Below are 16009 nucleotides of genomic sequence, written 5' to 3'. Positions count from 1 at the left end.
GCTTTTTTTGGACCGTTTTACCCTCCCACCAAATCACATAATACACTTAATTGCCCCAGTACCGGTTCAGTTTATAACGTTTGCGATCCGAAGAGGAACCCGTCGGTCCAGGCATCATCGAAGCGTGCGTCGGCAGGCCCTGTGCCTGGTAGGCCTTGTTCCTGAGCAGTGGGCTTTCTAGAATCAGCGAAAAGAGGGATAAATTCGTTATCATGAAGTCAGTCCGGTCCAAAACCTACACAACAAGCTGGATATTTTGTGACCAGAATAATACCACTTCGCTCAATTAAGCCGAGACGAGCTGGTTTATATACGAAAAGTTTGGTGGAGTCAGCAAGTTGCCTCCGAGAAAAACATCCCGCAAAGCTTGGTACAAGATGTGTAATTGTCAGGAAGAAAGGAAATCAGAGACCATAGCGCGCTCCTCCGTGAAGCACGGGGAGGACGGACCAAGATTAGAGGCACGCTGGCGGTGGCGGGCAGAAGAGGAAGGGGCCTGAGTGGCCATGATGCGCTCGGATCGAGCGAAAGTTCATAGCTCGGTGGGGACTGCCGAGATGCGGGCGGATCGCGAGCTCGAGCAGTAGGATTCATGGCACGGGACGGTAAGGCAGAGATGGCGGTTGAGCGGGAGCTGGAACAAAACGAGATCCCCTTTCCTGCCTATCTCTGCGTTGCAACGAAGAAGGACAGCGCCTTATCCTTTTCTCCGTAAAAAAATAACGCACAGCTTTTTATTTTGAGCATTTGTAATAACGCACAATTGGTGGCTTGTACATTAGCACCACACGACTATTTTTTTCCATTTTCCATCACACGTATGGGACCTGCTTCTTGTTCTATACACATTCCATCGCAATAGAGCAATCCCACCAAATACATGTACCTGTTAAAAAAAAAACTGAATACATGTACACGTTTGGGACCTGCTTCTTTTTCTTCCTCATTTTCTCATTTTCAGTTAAGCATTTTCCAAAAAAAAAGTGGAGCACCTTTGGGGGCATCCGATAGAAAAACACAAAATTGAAAAATCACCTTCAGTACCGTGCAAAAGAAAGTATTTTAATTTTCATCGAAAAATCTAACAGGCACCCGCACGATGGAGGAACCACTTCGGAAGCAACTCGGTGCAGGATCCGTGGGAGGGCAGCACAATAAACATTGGTGGTGGGGAGCGAGGCGAGAAGTAACGGATCGGGCGAGAGCTAGCGAGGAGGTTAGACGATCGTAGATAGAGTTCTTGGAGGGCGAGCGAGAGGGTTTTCTTCGAATGGATAGGATTTTGTTAAATAATAGTGCTTGCGAGATAGGCCACTTTAATTAACTTGATCCGTGGGAGGGCAGCACAATAAACATTGGTAGTGGGGAGCGAGGCGAGAAGTAACGGATCGGGCGAGAGCTAGCGAGGAGGTTAGACGATCGTAGATAGAGTTCTTGGAGGGCGAGCGAGAGGGTTTTCTTCGAATGGATAGGATTTTGTTAAATAATAGTGCGTGCGAGATAGGCCACTTTAATTAACTTGATCCGTGGGAGGGCAGCACAATAAACATTGGTGGTGGGGAGCGAGGCGAGAAGTAACGGATCGGGCGAGAGCTAGCGAGGAGGTTAGACGATCGTAGATAGAGTTCTTGGAGGGCGAGCGAGAGGGTTTTCTTCGAATGGATAGGATTTAGTTAAATAATAGTGCGTGCGAGATAGGCCACTTTAATTAACTTGATCCGTGGGAGGGCAGCACAATAAACATTGGTGGTGGGGAGCGAGGCGAGAAGTAACGGATCGGGCGAGAGCTAGCGAGGAGGTTAGACGATCGTAGATAGAGTTCTTGGAGGGCGAGCGAGAGGGTTTTCTTCGAATGGATAGGATTTAGTTAAATAATAGTGCGTGCGAGATAGGCCATTTTAATTAACCTTTTAAATAAGTGGTGGGTCATTAAATAAATTTATCCCGTGGCAACGCCGGCCCACACGTTGCTATCGATCCAGATTCCAGCACGAACGGCGCCCGCTCGCCTCTGCCTACCGCGCCGCCGGCCGGCGAGCCTCCGACGTCCATTCCCCGGCCGGGCGCCTCTCCCCTGCCGAGTCCCAGCTGCCGCTCCTCCCCGCAGGCACGAGGCGCACGCCGCTCGTCTCCGTCCCGACGGCCCGCGTCCGAGCTCCACCTCCTCCCTGCTCTGCGCCGCTAACCGCCTCGACCCGCTTCCTCCACGAGCTCAAGTCACCGTCAGTCGCTGCTCCGCCCGTCCATGACCACCTTCTGGACGCCCGCGGCCGCGCCAAGCCGTGCCGTCACCTGCCCCCCCCCCAACCCCCAACCTCCGTGTGGCGCCGTTCACCTACTCGTCCTCGTGCGTGCCTCCGCGCCTCCATGAGCTTGGCCTAGAGGCTCGACCGCCGTCGACCGCGCGTCCTTGACCACCTCTGCGACCCGGCGCCATGTCCCTGCCTCCTCCTCTAGGCCATCCTCGACCTCGCCTGCGCGTACATCAACCGGCCTGGAGCTTCCGTACCCGCCGTGCATGGAGGTGGTCGCGAGATGTTTCGGCGGGGAATCCGCCCTGCCCCGGCGAGATGTTTCTGCGGGTAATTGCGGGGTAGTGCGTTCACGCGCGAGGCTGGGGACAAGCGGGGGTTAAGGAATGTTACAGGAAGGTGTACGGACGCCTGAGGCCGGGGAGCGTCGTGGAGTCGAGCGCCGCGGAGCGGAGGAGGAGACATGGACGCGCGGCCAGGAGACGGGGAGGCGACGTCGCTCTCCTCACGGTGTGGTAAGGACGGGATCGAGGAGCAAAAGGACCGAAGGAGGGCGACGGGGACTCGGGCCTCTCCTCGCGTGAGCAGAGAGAGAGAGAGTGGTGGTGGGAGGACTGGAACGAATACTCGTGTTTAGCATCCCATGCCATTTATATTTCTGAAATTATCTGTCTGATTATTGATTAGAGAGTGCTCCACGGAACTTTGAGGACAAGATGGAGTTTGGAGCTTTTTTACCTCATTCTGCTTGGACTCTGTTGGGAAAACGTAATGCAGTGAATTCTACACTTGCAATTTATTTCTGAAATTATCTGGCTGATTAATTATTAGAGAGTGCTCCACGGAACTTTGAGGACAAGATGGAGTTTGGAGATTTTACCTCATTCTGCTTGGACTCTGCTGGGAAAACGTAATATCAATACATTCACCCACCAGAAAATATAGTTTCTCAATATATATTTTTTCGTATAAACTTGATCAAACTTAGAAGATATTGACTTTTGGCTAAACCTTAGGAGCCTTACATTTTGGAACGAAAGGAGTATAATGTTTTAGTATTTATCGGCAATTGCCACCCGGTTCGTTGCTTTTGCAGGCCGCCCGCACATCCCGAGCCTTCCGCCTCGCTACTACCTGCCGAGCGCAAAAAAAAAAGGCCTGGCCCAAGTCTCAATCTACAATCTCGATCATAATAGGTATGATGCACGACCAAAACATGATACGGGTGGATTCTGTGTGTTGGATAGTCCCACCTCGCTCCATTATAACTTGCCTCGCCGGTTTATATACGTAAGATTTCTGGAATCAACAAGCCGCCTCCGAGAACAAGAACAGAAATCCTAAGGAAGCAATTAGCTGGATTGTCCAATGAAAAGAGAATCGAGCCCGAACCGGCACACAACGAAAGAGCCGCAGGCCAACTGGCCAAGACCGGAGGAAAAATCTACTAGATCAAGCGGAGAGGCGGTCAAGCGGGAAAAAAAGAGAGGGAAGGCCGGCGTGGGGAGCGGCTCCTAGATCTCCGGTAGAGGAAGCTGATACGACCACGGAGAGGCGCCATCCCCTGCTCCAAGTCGGGGAGATTGGAGGAAAAGAGATGGGTGGAGCCATGGGGAGCGCTCGATTCTCCGACGGATGAAGCCTGCTTCGAGTCGCGGGCAGCGAGCTCGGGACCGATCTTTGGAGCGGAACGATGGGCGGAGGAAATTCGGAAGGGGACGAACAGAGTGGGTGTGCGGCGCCTGAGAAAAGGAGTGAACGGGGTCTCGTGCTGACTCTCTAGGGCAGCAGATCGGAAGAGGATTTACTTGGGCCCTTGGGCAGGTCCGGCCTACGGGAGCTGGCCTTTCTATGCATTCTGTTTTTTCTTTCTACCTTTCTTTTTTCCACCGATTTGTTTATAGAAAAGCAAACAAAGGAAGCAAAGGGTGTTTGGGGGAAAGGAAAAAAACGTATCCAAAAATTTGCAAATTTTGTAATGTTTTTTTAAATACAACATATCCAAAAAATATTATTATTTTAGTTCTATGTAAAATAATAATATGGAAGGGGCCTTTATAAAACGTTATAATAAAATAACAAAACAAAATAGGGTATTTCATGTGTTGCGTGTTCAAATCTTGATTATTTTTTCTTTTGGTTTCATGATATAGGGGACTATTCGTATGTTCAAGTCTGCTTGTAAGTTTTTTTTTCGGCGATCTGGACACCATGGCCCAAGGTGCGCACGACCCCGGGTACTCACGCGGCTCGATGTGTGTCTAGCGGCTCCGCTCTACCGGCCGTCCGAGCTCCTAAAGCTGGCTCTTCCTACACACACATCGGGCTCCCGGGAACTCCACAATTAGGTGCGATTTCGAGCTGAAGCTGCCGGCCAGCCATGGCTGCATTTCTGTGTGCACCTCCTGACTATGGATGGGGCGGCCAGGGCAGGGGCATCGACAACGGGGTGTGATCTAATTAAACTAAGAATTGTCGGTTACCTAATTGAATGAAAGCTAAATGGAAGGAGATGGGCTTATCTGTCCTTTGGGCAAGAGGAATAAGGCGAACCCGAAGAGAAAGTGTGGAACAAAAAATCAAAAGAAAAGATATATTGCCAGGGCTATAGGCTACACTTCCTTGGAGGGTCGGGGTCCTCAACGAGGTACCACGCGACGAGATCGGTTGATAACCACAATGGGACTAATAATAAGACATGGATTTTTTTTTTCTCTTTTGCAACACATGTCTATATAGAACTCATTTTGTTCCGGTGCAACGCACGGGCACTTCTGCTAGTCAAGACCTGAAGGATTGAAGGCCCAGCTTCATCACGGAAGATCGGCATGGATTGTGCGTGTGGACCGGTTCTGTGGTGCCTATGTCAGCACGCTGACCAGGAATATGCTCCTTCCAGCGTATTGAGTCGACCTGACACAACCGCGTATGACGTATCACCAACATAAAGAAAGAGTCAACATAGAATCCATGGGAGCACGTTCTAGTATCGTTCACGACACATGCAAGAACGTACTGCCGAAGCTGGATTACTATTACTGTTAAATCGGAAGACAGTAATTATGCCAGTATCTGACATGTGCAACAGCATCACAATGCATGGGTCTTAGAGCATTTCAGTAAGTCCTAGGAGAATCTGGACGCAGTCAAAGGAGTACTTAAAACAGCTTTCAGATGATAGTTTATTGATCTTGACCATGCAGCCAAAAGAGGAAGCACTCTTTTCAAGGGTAAAAGCTATATCAATCTTCGGCAGCCAAAAACACAATGTGAATGTCATGCACATGAATATTGCTACTCAGCGGAACATGGTCAGAAGTGAACTTATAGCATAAATAGCAGGATATTTTTCCCAGGCCAAAGGCCGCGCAGACACACTTCATTCAAACCACATTTATAACAGATAATGTTCACTTTGGAGATTACGCATGAAAACATGGCTTTATTCTAGCAAGGATCCAACCTTTTATGCCTAGTACAGCACAGCGCAGTTGAATTTGGAGCCAGATAGTTAAGGGTGTATTTATGATCCTTCGACACGCCACTAGCTCAGGCACTAGGAAAACCGTCACCGACCAACAAGCAGAAGTTTAAGCAGTGCCATCCTTATGTAGAGCCCATTCTTAGCCTGCCTAAAATATGCAGCCCTTGGATCACTATCAACATCTACAGTGATCTGCAAAACGAAAAAGAAAATGCATCTCATTATATTTCAATCTGACCACGAGAGCGAGGAACAAATCTTGGCTGGTATTAGGCCCAAGTATTGCTAGGAAATTGCACACAGCCAACCAAGAACATATCAACTACTAGTCTACTACCAATTCTGATAAGATATTAGTGTACTATTGTATCTCACAACTTTCAAGATGTCACAAACATCTCCAGCTGATCTCACGGCAACTGGATTCAGGAACCACTTCTGGCTAACCTATTCCCCAATGGATTGGACATAGGTAATTGGACCAGTACACTCACATACTCAAGGAGAACTAACAGTAACATCTGCCTACACCAAGCCATACCAATTGGCATGGTAACTACTAACTAGCCAAAACAGATAGCTTCAGCACACCAATTCAAAAGCTTCTTAAATGTTGGACTAAGCAATCAACAACCTAAAACTCTTTCTACTGATGTTGTGATATTTGGACAAGGTGGCACCAATAAGAAACAAACTCAGTTCTTTGGTGTTTTGAAAGGATAATTGCTAACCTCGTCAAGCCTTGGAAGGGGATGCATGATGACAGCATGCTTTGGCATCACACTTAAAACCTTCTTATCCACAATATATTTTCCACGAGCAGCCTCATATTGATCAATCCTCTCACCAAATCTTTCTTTTTGAATGCGTGTTTGATAAATGACATCGCACTTGGATGCCACCTCCAACAAATTGGAACTTTCTTCCCATTCAACACCTTGCGAAGTTAAGTGCTCCTTGATATCATCCTTCGAAACAGCAGAAATGCGAACATCAATCTATTTATTACTACATCAGACTACATGAATTCGAAAGAAAGACCACAGGCGATATTTATTCGGGACAGTAGTACCTTCATTTTTACAACATCCGGAGATACAAAGTATATCTTAACATTCTGGTATTTAGAGATCAAATATGCCAGAGAACGGACAGTTCTTCCATTAGCAAGGTCTCCAACCAAACCAAGCTTGATTCCATCTAGCCTACCAATTTCTCTTTCTATTGTGTATACATCCAACAGAGCCTGAACGAAAGAATGAACATATCAATTACAAATGCACCACTGATACTTCAGCATGATGTAACAACAGAAAACAGATTCCACCTACTCTATAAGTATCAGCTAAAAAGCAAAGAGCACATGAGCACAAACCAATTATGATCCAGCATATAAAGAGGTCTGTGTGTGTGCGGATAGATAGGCACAAACAATGAGGTGAAACTCTGCTGAATTCTGTCCCAACTAGCAGGGAATATAGATACGATTTCATAATATAAGGCGTGCAGGCGAGTTTAATGATGTTTCCTCTCTTTTTCACAATGTATTTTTCCCTCTCAAAACAACATTTCTGAGTAATTTTCCTCTCTCGTATTCATTACACATCAATACAGGGTATTATGAATTTATGACTGTCAACCTCTGCTTTTCCCAGCCAAATAACCTCCTCCTTAATACATATACCAAGTCAAAATACAGCATAAAAATGAAAAAGACGAACACAAGTATGTTAGACAAAAATTCCTGCATGATGGTGCCAACATAATGTTCTCAATTTACACACAAGGCTTCAAAAGTACATGGCAGTAAGTTATTTCAAAGAGTTATATTCATGACTGGTCTATGTCATTTTCTGCAATTATTCTTCCAATGCTATGCCTAACTGGGAGGGCATAAATACTAAGGACTAACACCGACACAGATGAAAAAATTCTGCACAGAAATATCAAAAAACTTGCCATCATCATGGACCATGAAGCATCATTCATCAACCGATGCCCCAAGGAAAGCTTAATGGCAAAAACATATTTGAATCGCAATCTACAGTAGTATATGAATTGACAATAACTGATCAACTTAAACTGCCAAAAAAAAGGAATGTCGTCACATGGTTCACAGTTCCACATGAACAAATATGTAGCACGGTGAATATTGACTGCCTGACTACACCATTATTTATTAAAATACAGTTTTACGCACCTAACCTTAAGAAGAGTTGCTATTTCTCTGTCCCAAGAACTTTGTTATTCCAAGCATGTGGATAATGTTTCCCCAATATAATATTTACCTGAGTTGGATGCTGCCCTGGCCCATCACCTGCATTAATAACTGGAATGTCTGCAGTAGCAGCTGCTCTCCTGGCAGCTCCACTTTCAAAATGTCTCAGAACGATAATATCAGAATAGCCTTCAACAGTTCTTATGGTATCTGCAGTATGGTTACACGGCGTTAGTAACCTAATGTTCGGTTAAAAACAAGCACAATTTCAAATCACGTTGGTAAGAGTAAGAACTTAAATATTTTTTCTGGAGGTATCTGAGAAATGCTCTTTTTACAACATAACAGATTACTGTTTTATTATCTATCAACTATGTGGTTGCTACATGAAAGCCAGTAGGCATTGCAATCAAGATAAATATGCATGATTCACTATCATTGAAGTCTTTAGGGTGGCCCTATCTTTAAAACATTGGAATTGAAGGAATAACTAGTGATGCAACGACACAAACAAGCAACAAGGTAGCCAACCAGTAGTCAGGGTGGCCCAGTCTTTATAACATCAGAATTGAGGGGTAACTAGTGAAGCAACAACACCAAACAGCAGTCAACTGATAGTATTTAGCAACCTCCCTAACACGGTCCATAATAATTGTTATAAGCATTCCACACCATCCTGTAGATCATTCACCACATCACATCTTATAAATGAAAAGGTCCACTTTACTACCCCAAACGACTAGGTTTGCTCAATTTCACCCCTCAATTTGTTTTTGGCTCAATTAACCCCTTAAACTATCATAGCTTGGAGTGCTTTACTGGTTACCCCTAGCCGATTTCTCGGAAGACAAAAGCTCCTAAAAAATATATTTAAAAAATCATACATATAGGTTGTGTGGTTAATCATCTGTGGGCTAAAAAAACATATTACTTTTCTTTTGCAGATCGCAAAATAATCATATTTTACACACAAAAAATTCAATCAATATACTTCACCCCAACCAAATAATTTAGGGGAGGAAAGTAGACTTTTTCAGCGGATAAATAACAATGCTCGAAAGCCAGATACTCCTGATTGCGACCTTTCTTGATGGCATCACCCTAAATGACAGAGAACTCCTGTCCGTTTTACCTTCAAGTCATAGACTACCCAGAGATTTTGCAGATCCAAGAAACTGACAGTGACCACCTTAAATATTCCTGAGAAAACCTTAAACCATCAAAAGATTTTAAATTTGCAACTAGTTGCTCCTACAGCTGCTTTCACATCCAAAACTGGAAGTACGGATACTAACAGTACACAAAATGAAACAAGATTTCTACTTCGATACTCAATGTCACAACCTGTTCCGCGATGCAACTGAACTAACAAGTAAGAACCAGCTCACCCAATGAGACCCATTTCCAGATAATCCCAGATCCCCAAAGATTCATAATTTTCTACAAGTTACGGTTGTTGCACGACTAGTGCGGTAGTGCCTAGTTAGGATCTCAAATTTCCAAAGTCAAAACCAATGTTCTCCCGTAAGGCAGAAAATTGAAATTAGTACCTCATTTACTGTCATGTGCTCAACCACCACCCACCCTCATCCAGTTCCCCAAATCGCTCCAATTATAGCCAAGATTTCAGTTTTTTTTCCGTTCCAAGTGAAGGTCACCCGGCACCGAGATATTTTCAGTGAGCTCACCTTCGAGGGTCTCGCCCTTGGCGGCGGAGGAGAACTCGCGTGCGTTCTCGGTGGTGAGCACCTCCCCGCCGAGGCGGCGCATGGCTGCCTCGAAGGAGAGGCGCGTGCGGGTGGAGGGCTCGTAGAAGAGCGTGGCCATGAGGTAGCCCTCGAGGACGCGGCTCCGGGAGCCGTGGGAGGCCCGCTCCACGGCCTCCATCTCCCGCGCCACCTCGAAGATCTCGTTGAGCGCCGGCCGGTCGAACTGCTGCGCCTCGATCACGTCGCCGAGGCGCAGGGAAGCCGTGAGCGGCGGCGCGGCGAAGGCGGCGACCGCGCGGCGGGGAATGGATGGGAAGGGCTTGAGCTGCGGCCTCCATGAGGGGGTGGGGAGGAGGGGGTGGGGGAGCGTGGCCCGGGCGGCCGCCATGGGATGGGGGGAGCGGGAGCTAGGGTTTAGTAAGGTTTTAGGAGTTTTGTCCGTCCGTGCGGGGCGGGCTTTGGATTGTTCCTCCGGTCGGGTGTCGCCTGAGCTTGGACCTCCCGATGACTGCTATTTCAACGTCAGAATGGATCTACCGACCGCGACTGGCCGGACCAAATACAGTGTGGCCAAGGATAATTTTCTACTCCGTATTAGCAAAATGATTATTATAGGACTCCAGGCAGAGTGTATCTTAAAAAAAAAATAGACATGCTCCATTCCATAATAATTGGCTCTGAATTATCTAGATTCATTTTGCTCAATTGGGGCACCATGGTGTCCGGGTACCAAACGTGTATTTCGTACATACCTGAAGTGTACGTGTCTAAATTACACATACCTAAGGTTTACATACCTAGCATATACACATACAAGTTACACATACCTAACATTTACATACTTAACATACACACATGCAACTTACACATACCTAACATATATATACACGTATCAGTGTACGTACACCTTAGGTATGCAATACCTTAGGTATGTATCACTTAAGTATGCATATCTTAGGTATGTATACCTTAGGTATGTATATATATATATATATATATATATATATATATATATATATATATAGACATACTCCATTCCATAATAATTGACTCCAAATTATCAGGATTCGTATGTATCTAAGTATGTAGATACGCCCAAACCTAGCATGTAGATACATGCGAACCTAGACAAATCCACAACACTCATGATGGGATAAAGGTTGTAAGTTTTCCTTTCTTGCGGAATTACCTCATTAGAACTCATGCCAAATCTAACCCAAATTCAAATTTTACTTTTGTATATTTTCCTTTGCGAGGTCCAACAAACTTCTCTTTCTATCAACCTTTCACCCTAATTCATGTGTTCATTTGTTGTGAATCACCCAAATGCAATATCCTCAGCATATAGGATCTTAAGGGTATAGGAAGGAAAACAAAGGTGTAAAGTGAGATTTAGGGTGCATGATTCACTACAAGCTCTTTCGAACAGAGGAATCTAATCGCCGGATCCTATGAAATGCATTTCTTCGACATAAATTTCGTAGGAGACGATATATGGGCTCGATTCGTATTCATATTTTTCAAAAGTCTTTTGTACGATCAGCTAGATTGGTTTGTTCCCTCACCAAGGCCTAACTGGTCTGCAGCGTTCCTCAAATTAGTTGAATTTAGTTACTATCCTCGAAAAAACTAGGGGTGTGATAGTCTCAAACGTATCTATAATTTCTTATGTTCCATGCTAGTTTTATGACAATACTCACATGTTTTATATACACTTTATATCATTTATATGCATTTTCCGGCACTAACCTATTAACAAGATGCCGAAGCGCCAGTTCCTGTTTTCTGCTGTTTTTGGTTTCAGAAATCCTACACAGAAAATATTCTCGGAATTGGACGAAACAAAAGCCCACGGTCTTATTTTCCACGGAGCTTTCCAGAAGACCGAAGGAGATACGGAGTGGGGCCACGAGGTGGCGACACCACCAGGCGGCGCGGCCAGGAAGGGGTCCGCGCCGCCCTAGGGTGTGGGCCCCTCGTGCGCCTCCCAACTCTGCCCTTGCGCCTCCCAACTCTGCCCTTCCGCCTACTTAAACTCTCCGTCGCGAAAACCCTATTACCGAGAGCCACGATACGATAAAAGTTCCAGAGACGCCGCCGCCGCCAATCCCATCTCGGGGGATTCAGAAGATCGCCTCCGGCACCCTGCCAGAGAGGGGAATCATCACCCGGAGGACTCTACATCACCATGATCGCCTCCGGACTGATGTGTGAGTAGTTCATCCTTGGACTATGGGTCCATAGCAGTAGCTAGATGGTTGTCTTCTCCTCTTGTGCTATCATGTTTAGATCTTGTGAGCTGTCTATCATGATCAAGATCATCTATTTGTAATGCTACATGTTGTGTTTGTTGGGATCCGATGAATATGGAATACTATGTCAAGTTGATTATCAATCTATCATATATGTGTTTTTTATGATCTTGCATGCTCTCCGTTGCTAGTAGAGGCTCTGGCCAAGTTGATACTTGTGACTCCAAGAGAGAGTATTTATGCTCGATAATGGGTTCATGCCTCCATGGAATCTGGGACAGTGACAGAAAGTTCTAAGGTTATGGATGTGTTGTTGCCACTAGGGATAAAACAACAATGCTTTGTCTAAGGATATTTGTATTGTTTACATTACGCACAGTACTTAATACAATTGTCTGTTATTTGTAACTTAATACTGGAAGGGGTGCGAATGCTAACCCGAAGGTGGACTTTTTAGGCATAGATGCATGCTGGATAGCGGTCTATGTTATTTGTCGTAATGCCCTAAGTAAATCTCATATTAGTCATCATGATATGTATGTGCATTGTTATGCCCTCTCTATTTGTCAATTTCCCAACTGTAATTTATTCACCCAACATGCTATTTCTTATTGGAGAGACACCACTAGTGAACTGTGGACCCCGGTCCATTTTTTACATTTGAATACAATCTATTGCCATCATTGTTCTCTACTGTTCTTCGCAAACAAACATCATTCTCCACACCATACGTTTAATCATTTGTTTACAGCAAGCCGGTGAGATTGACAATCTCACTGTTAAGTTGGGGCAAAGTATTTTGATTGTGTTGTGCAGGTTTCACGTTGGCGCCGGAATCCCTGGTGTTGCGCCGCACTACACTCCTCCACCAACAACCTTCACATGACCTTCATCTCCTACTGGTTCGATAACCTTGGTTTCTTACTGAGGGAAAACTTGTTGCTGTACGCATCACACCTTCCTCTTGGGGTTCCCAACGGACGTGTGCTTGACGCGTCATCAAGACTGTTTTCTGGCACCGTTGCCAGGGAGATCAAGACACGCTGCAAGGGGAGTCTCCCACATCCAATCTCTTTACTTTGTTTATTGTCTTGCTTTACTTTATTTTATTTTCTGTCTTGTTTGCTTTCTTTATATCAAAAACACAAAAAAATAGTTACTTGCATTTACTGTATTTAATTTAGTTTGCTTTACTTATTTTTACTACTGCTAAAATGGGTACTCCTGAGAACACTAAGTTGTGTGACTTCACTAGCACAAATAATAATGATTTCCTATGCACACCTATTGCTTCACTGCTTTCTGACAGAATTTTATGAAATTAAACCTGCTTTACTAAATCTTGTCATGAGAGAGCAATTTTCTGGTGTTAGTTCTGATGATGCTGCTGCCCATCTTAATAATTTTGTTAAACTTTGTGAAATGCAAAAGTATAAGGATTTAGATGGTGACATTATAAAACTAAAATTGTTTCCTTTCTCCTTAAGAGGAAGAGCTAAAGACTGGTTGCTATCTTTGCCTAAAAATAGTATTGATTCATGGACTAAATGTAAGGATGCTTTTATTGGTAGATATTATCCTCCTGCTAAAATTATATCTTTGAGAAGTAGCATAATGAATTTTAAGCAATTGGATAATGAACATGTTGCCCAAGCATGGAAAAGAATGAAATCTTTGGTAAAGAATTGCCCTACCCATAGACTGACTACTTGGATGATCATCCAAACCTTTTATGTAGGATTGAATTTTTCTTCGCGGAACCTATTGGATTCAGCTGCTGGAGGTACTTTTATGTCCATCACTTTGGGCGCCGCAACAAAGCTTCTTGATGATCAATTACTCTGAATGGCACACTGAAAGGACTCCACAAGGTAAGAAGGTAAATTCTGTTGAAGAAACCTCCTCCTTGAGTGATAAGATTGATGTTATTATGTCTATGCTTGTTAATGGTAGATCTAATGTTGATGACGTGGGTATTACCCTTCGGGTAACCGACATTGCCCTATCCTGTATTGACTAACTGGAGGCCCATGAAGACACTCGGAGGCGAGATGGGCCACCTGGGCGGCGCACCAGAGGAATCCTTGACGGGCAAGACAAGGAAGCAGCCGAACAAGGGAAGAATAGATCTGAAATTGCTGTAAACCTAGTCGTACTCGGTTAGACCTCTTGAGACCTGGCCTCCTATATAAAGGCCAGGAGAGGGGCTGCCGAGGGACACAACCAATCTTAGCAGCCATAGCCACCAAAAGTCTAGAGCTAGGTCACCGCAGCACTTAGCCTCTCGACGAGATCTCAGCCGAACTATTCGGCACCCCATTGTAACCCATTATCTTCATAATCAAGAACAGACAGGCAGGACATAAGGGTTTTACCTCATCGAGGGCCCCGAACCTGGGTAAATCGCTCTCCCCGCTTGTTTGTGAACCGATGTCTCGTGTCAGCTTGCAGGATTCCGTCAACCCTAAGCCCCAAACGGAGGGCATTGCCGAGGAGTACCCTCGACAATTGGCGCCGTCTGTGGGAACCCTGTCGGCACAAGATCGGACATCGGTGGAACCCGTCATGTCATCAGCAGCTTCATCAACACCATCATCGCCTCATCTGGGAAGCCCGATTCGTTTCGGCTCCTATGAATTCACCCCGCACAGCGACTCGTCTCGCTCGACCTTCTCCAATCTGCAAGGCAACATGGAGATGACCTTCGGGAGCGTCCACTACAACGTCAACTCGGAAGGAATCCTTCGGCTGCTGGAATCGCCCATCTCCAGATCGACGAGCCCAAGCGCATCGTCATCACTCGACCTTTCGGCTGGCCTGACAAGCCCGCCGAGTTCGCCCGCGCCCTCGACTCCCCGTTCAGCATCGTCCATGTCGGTTGGATCTGACAATCCCGCATCTTCGGAGCTAACCTCGTACTACTGCTTGAACTGCGACACAGGCACGGGCTGGGATCGAGCGACACACCGTTCATCTGCAATGCCCAGTATTCATCGGGAGAGGACAGCATCGACAGCATCGCCCGAGGAGTCACCCGAAGAGCGGCGCCACACCAAGTTTATGTTGCTAACAGGGGAGACGGAGATCGCACCCCCCGTTCCAGCAGGCGAGCTAGTTTTGAGAACAGCGCCAGCAACAACAACAGCGACCACACCATCGCAGAGGAGGAGTGGGCAGCAGCCAAGGCAGCCGTGCTTAACAACACGCCACTTCCGGCAAGAACCACGGTTGGCACTCTCAATGCTTACCGCTCCATATTGGAGAAAAATCGGGAGCGACTGTCCAAGGAACAAGCCACCCTCGAGAGACGCTTGTCTGCGGCAGACCGATCCAGCGAGCGACGAAGGGGCTCGCAAGGAAGTGCCTCTCGAAGTACCCACGGTCCAGGCAAACATCGATCAAGAATGTCCAGGCTCTCGGAAGACGATGCCAGAGAAATAACATCGAACCTGACCAAGTCCTTTATGACCACGGACACCGCGGGCGTGCCACGGCCGAAAACCGTCGCGGGAGCAACCGCCAACCTCGCTGCATACCTCATCAATCAGTGCCCTGAAGGTTCCATGGCTCAAGCCCATCGAGGTGCCCTAGAAAGTCTCGCAATATTGGGAGACAATCTGGTCCCGAGAAAGGAAAAGACCACATTGCAAGCTAGTGGCTCGAAGCATCATGCGAGAGATGCTCGGGATGAAATCACCCAGAGCAGGATCGACAAGGCAAGACGACGACGTGCCGCTCGGGAGGAATACGACAGCGACTCGATGAGAGTCAGGAGAACGACGGCGAGCTTAGGGGAGCTGACTGTTTGAGTTACAAAATCCGTGAGGCAATGCCTCCCAGAAAGTTCAAACCCACGCCTACTGACGCTGCCAAATACGATGGGCAGCAGGAGCCCAGGTCCTGGATAGATGACTATCTGCAGACTGTGATTCTGCAAAAGGGGAACCAGATAGCAGCAATGCAGTGCTTGCAGCTTTACCTAAAGGATTCAGCGCGAGCCTGGTTAAGAGGTCTGCCGAAGGGTTCCATCAAATCATGGGACGACCTAGTAGAAGCCTTCGTTGCTAACTTCCAAGCAACATACAAAAGGCCCG

At 46.3% G+C, this 16009-nt stretch overlaps 1 protein-coding gene across 1 annotated transcript; it reads right to left on the bottom strand.

Moving 5' to 3' along the window:
* Window positions 1-5561: 5561 nt before the first annotated feature.
* LOC127301086 (aspartate carbamoyltransferase, chloroplastic) lies at window positions 5562-10146 on the bottom strand. The gene is made up of 5 exons (XM_051331300.2): window positions 9643-10146; window positions 8025-8164; window positions 6809-6982; window positions 6468-6704; window positions 5562-5928 (listed from the first exon to the last, which is right to left on the bottom strand). Exons 1-5 carry the CDS (start codon window positions 10049-10051, stop codon window positions 5821-5823), a joined length of 1068 nt encoding a protein of 355 aa, XP_051187260.1. The 5' UTR covers window positions 10052-10146; the 3' UTR covers window positions 5562-5820.
* Window positions 10147-16009: the final 5863 nt, after the last annotated feature.

Source organism: Lolium perenne, chromosome 7, assembly GCF_019359855.2.
Source record: "Lolium perenne isolate Kyuss_39 chromosome 7, Kyuss_2.0, whole genome shotgun sequence".
Classification (NCBI taxonomy): domain Eukaryota; kingdom Viridiplantae; phylum Streptophyta; class Magnoliopsida; order Poales; family Poaceae; genus Lolium; species Lolium perenne.
Note: the sequence above shows the minus strand (reverse complement) of the source record. Positions and strands in the feature narration are given on the sequence as shown.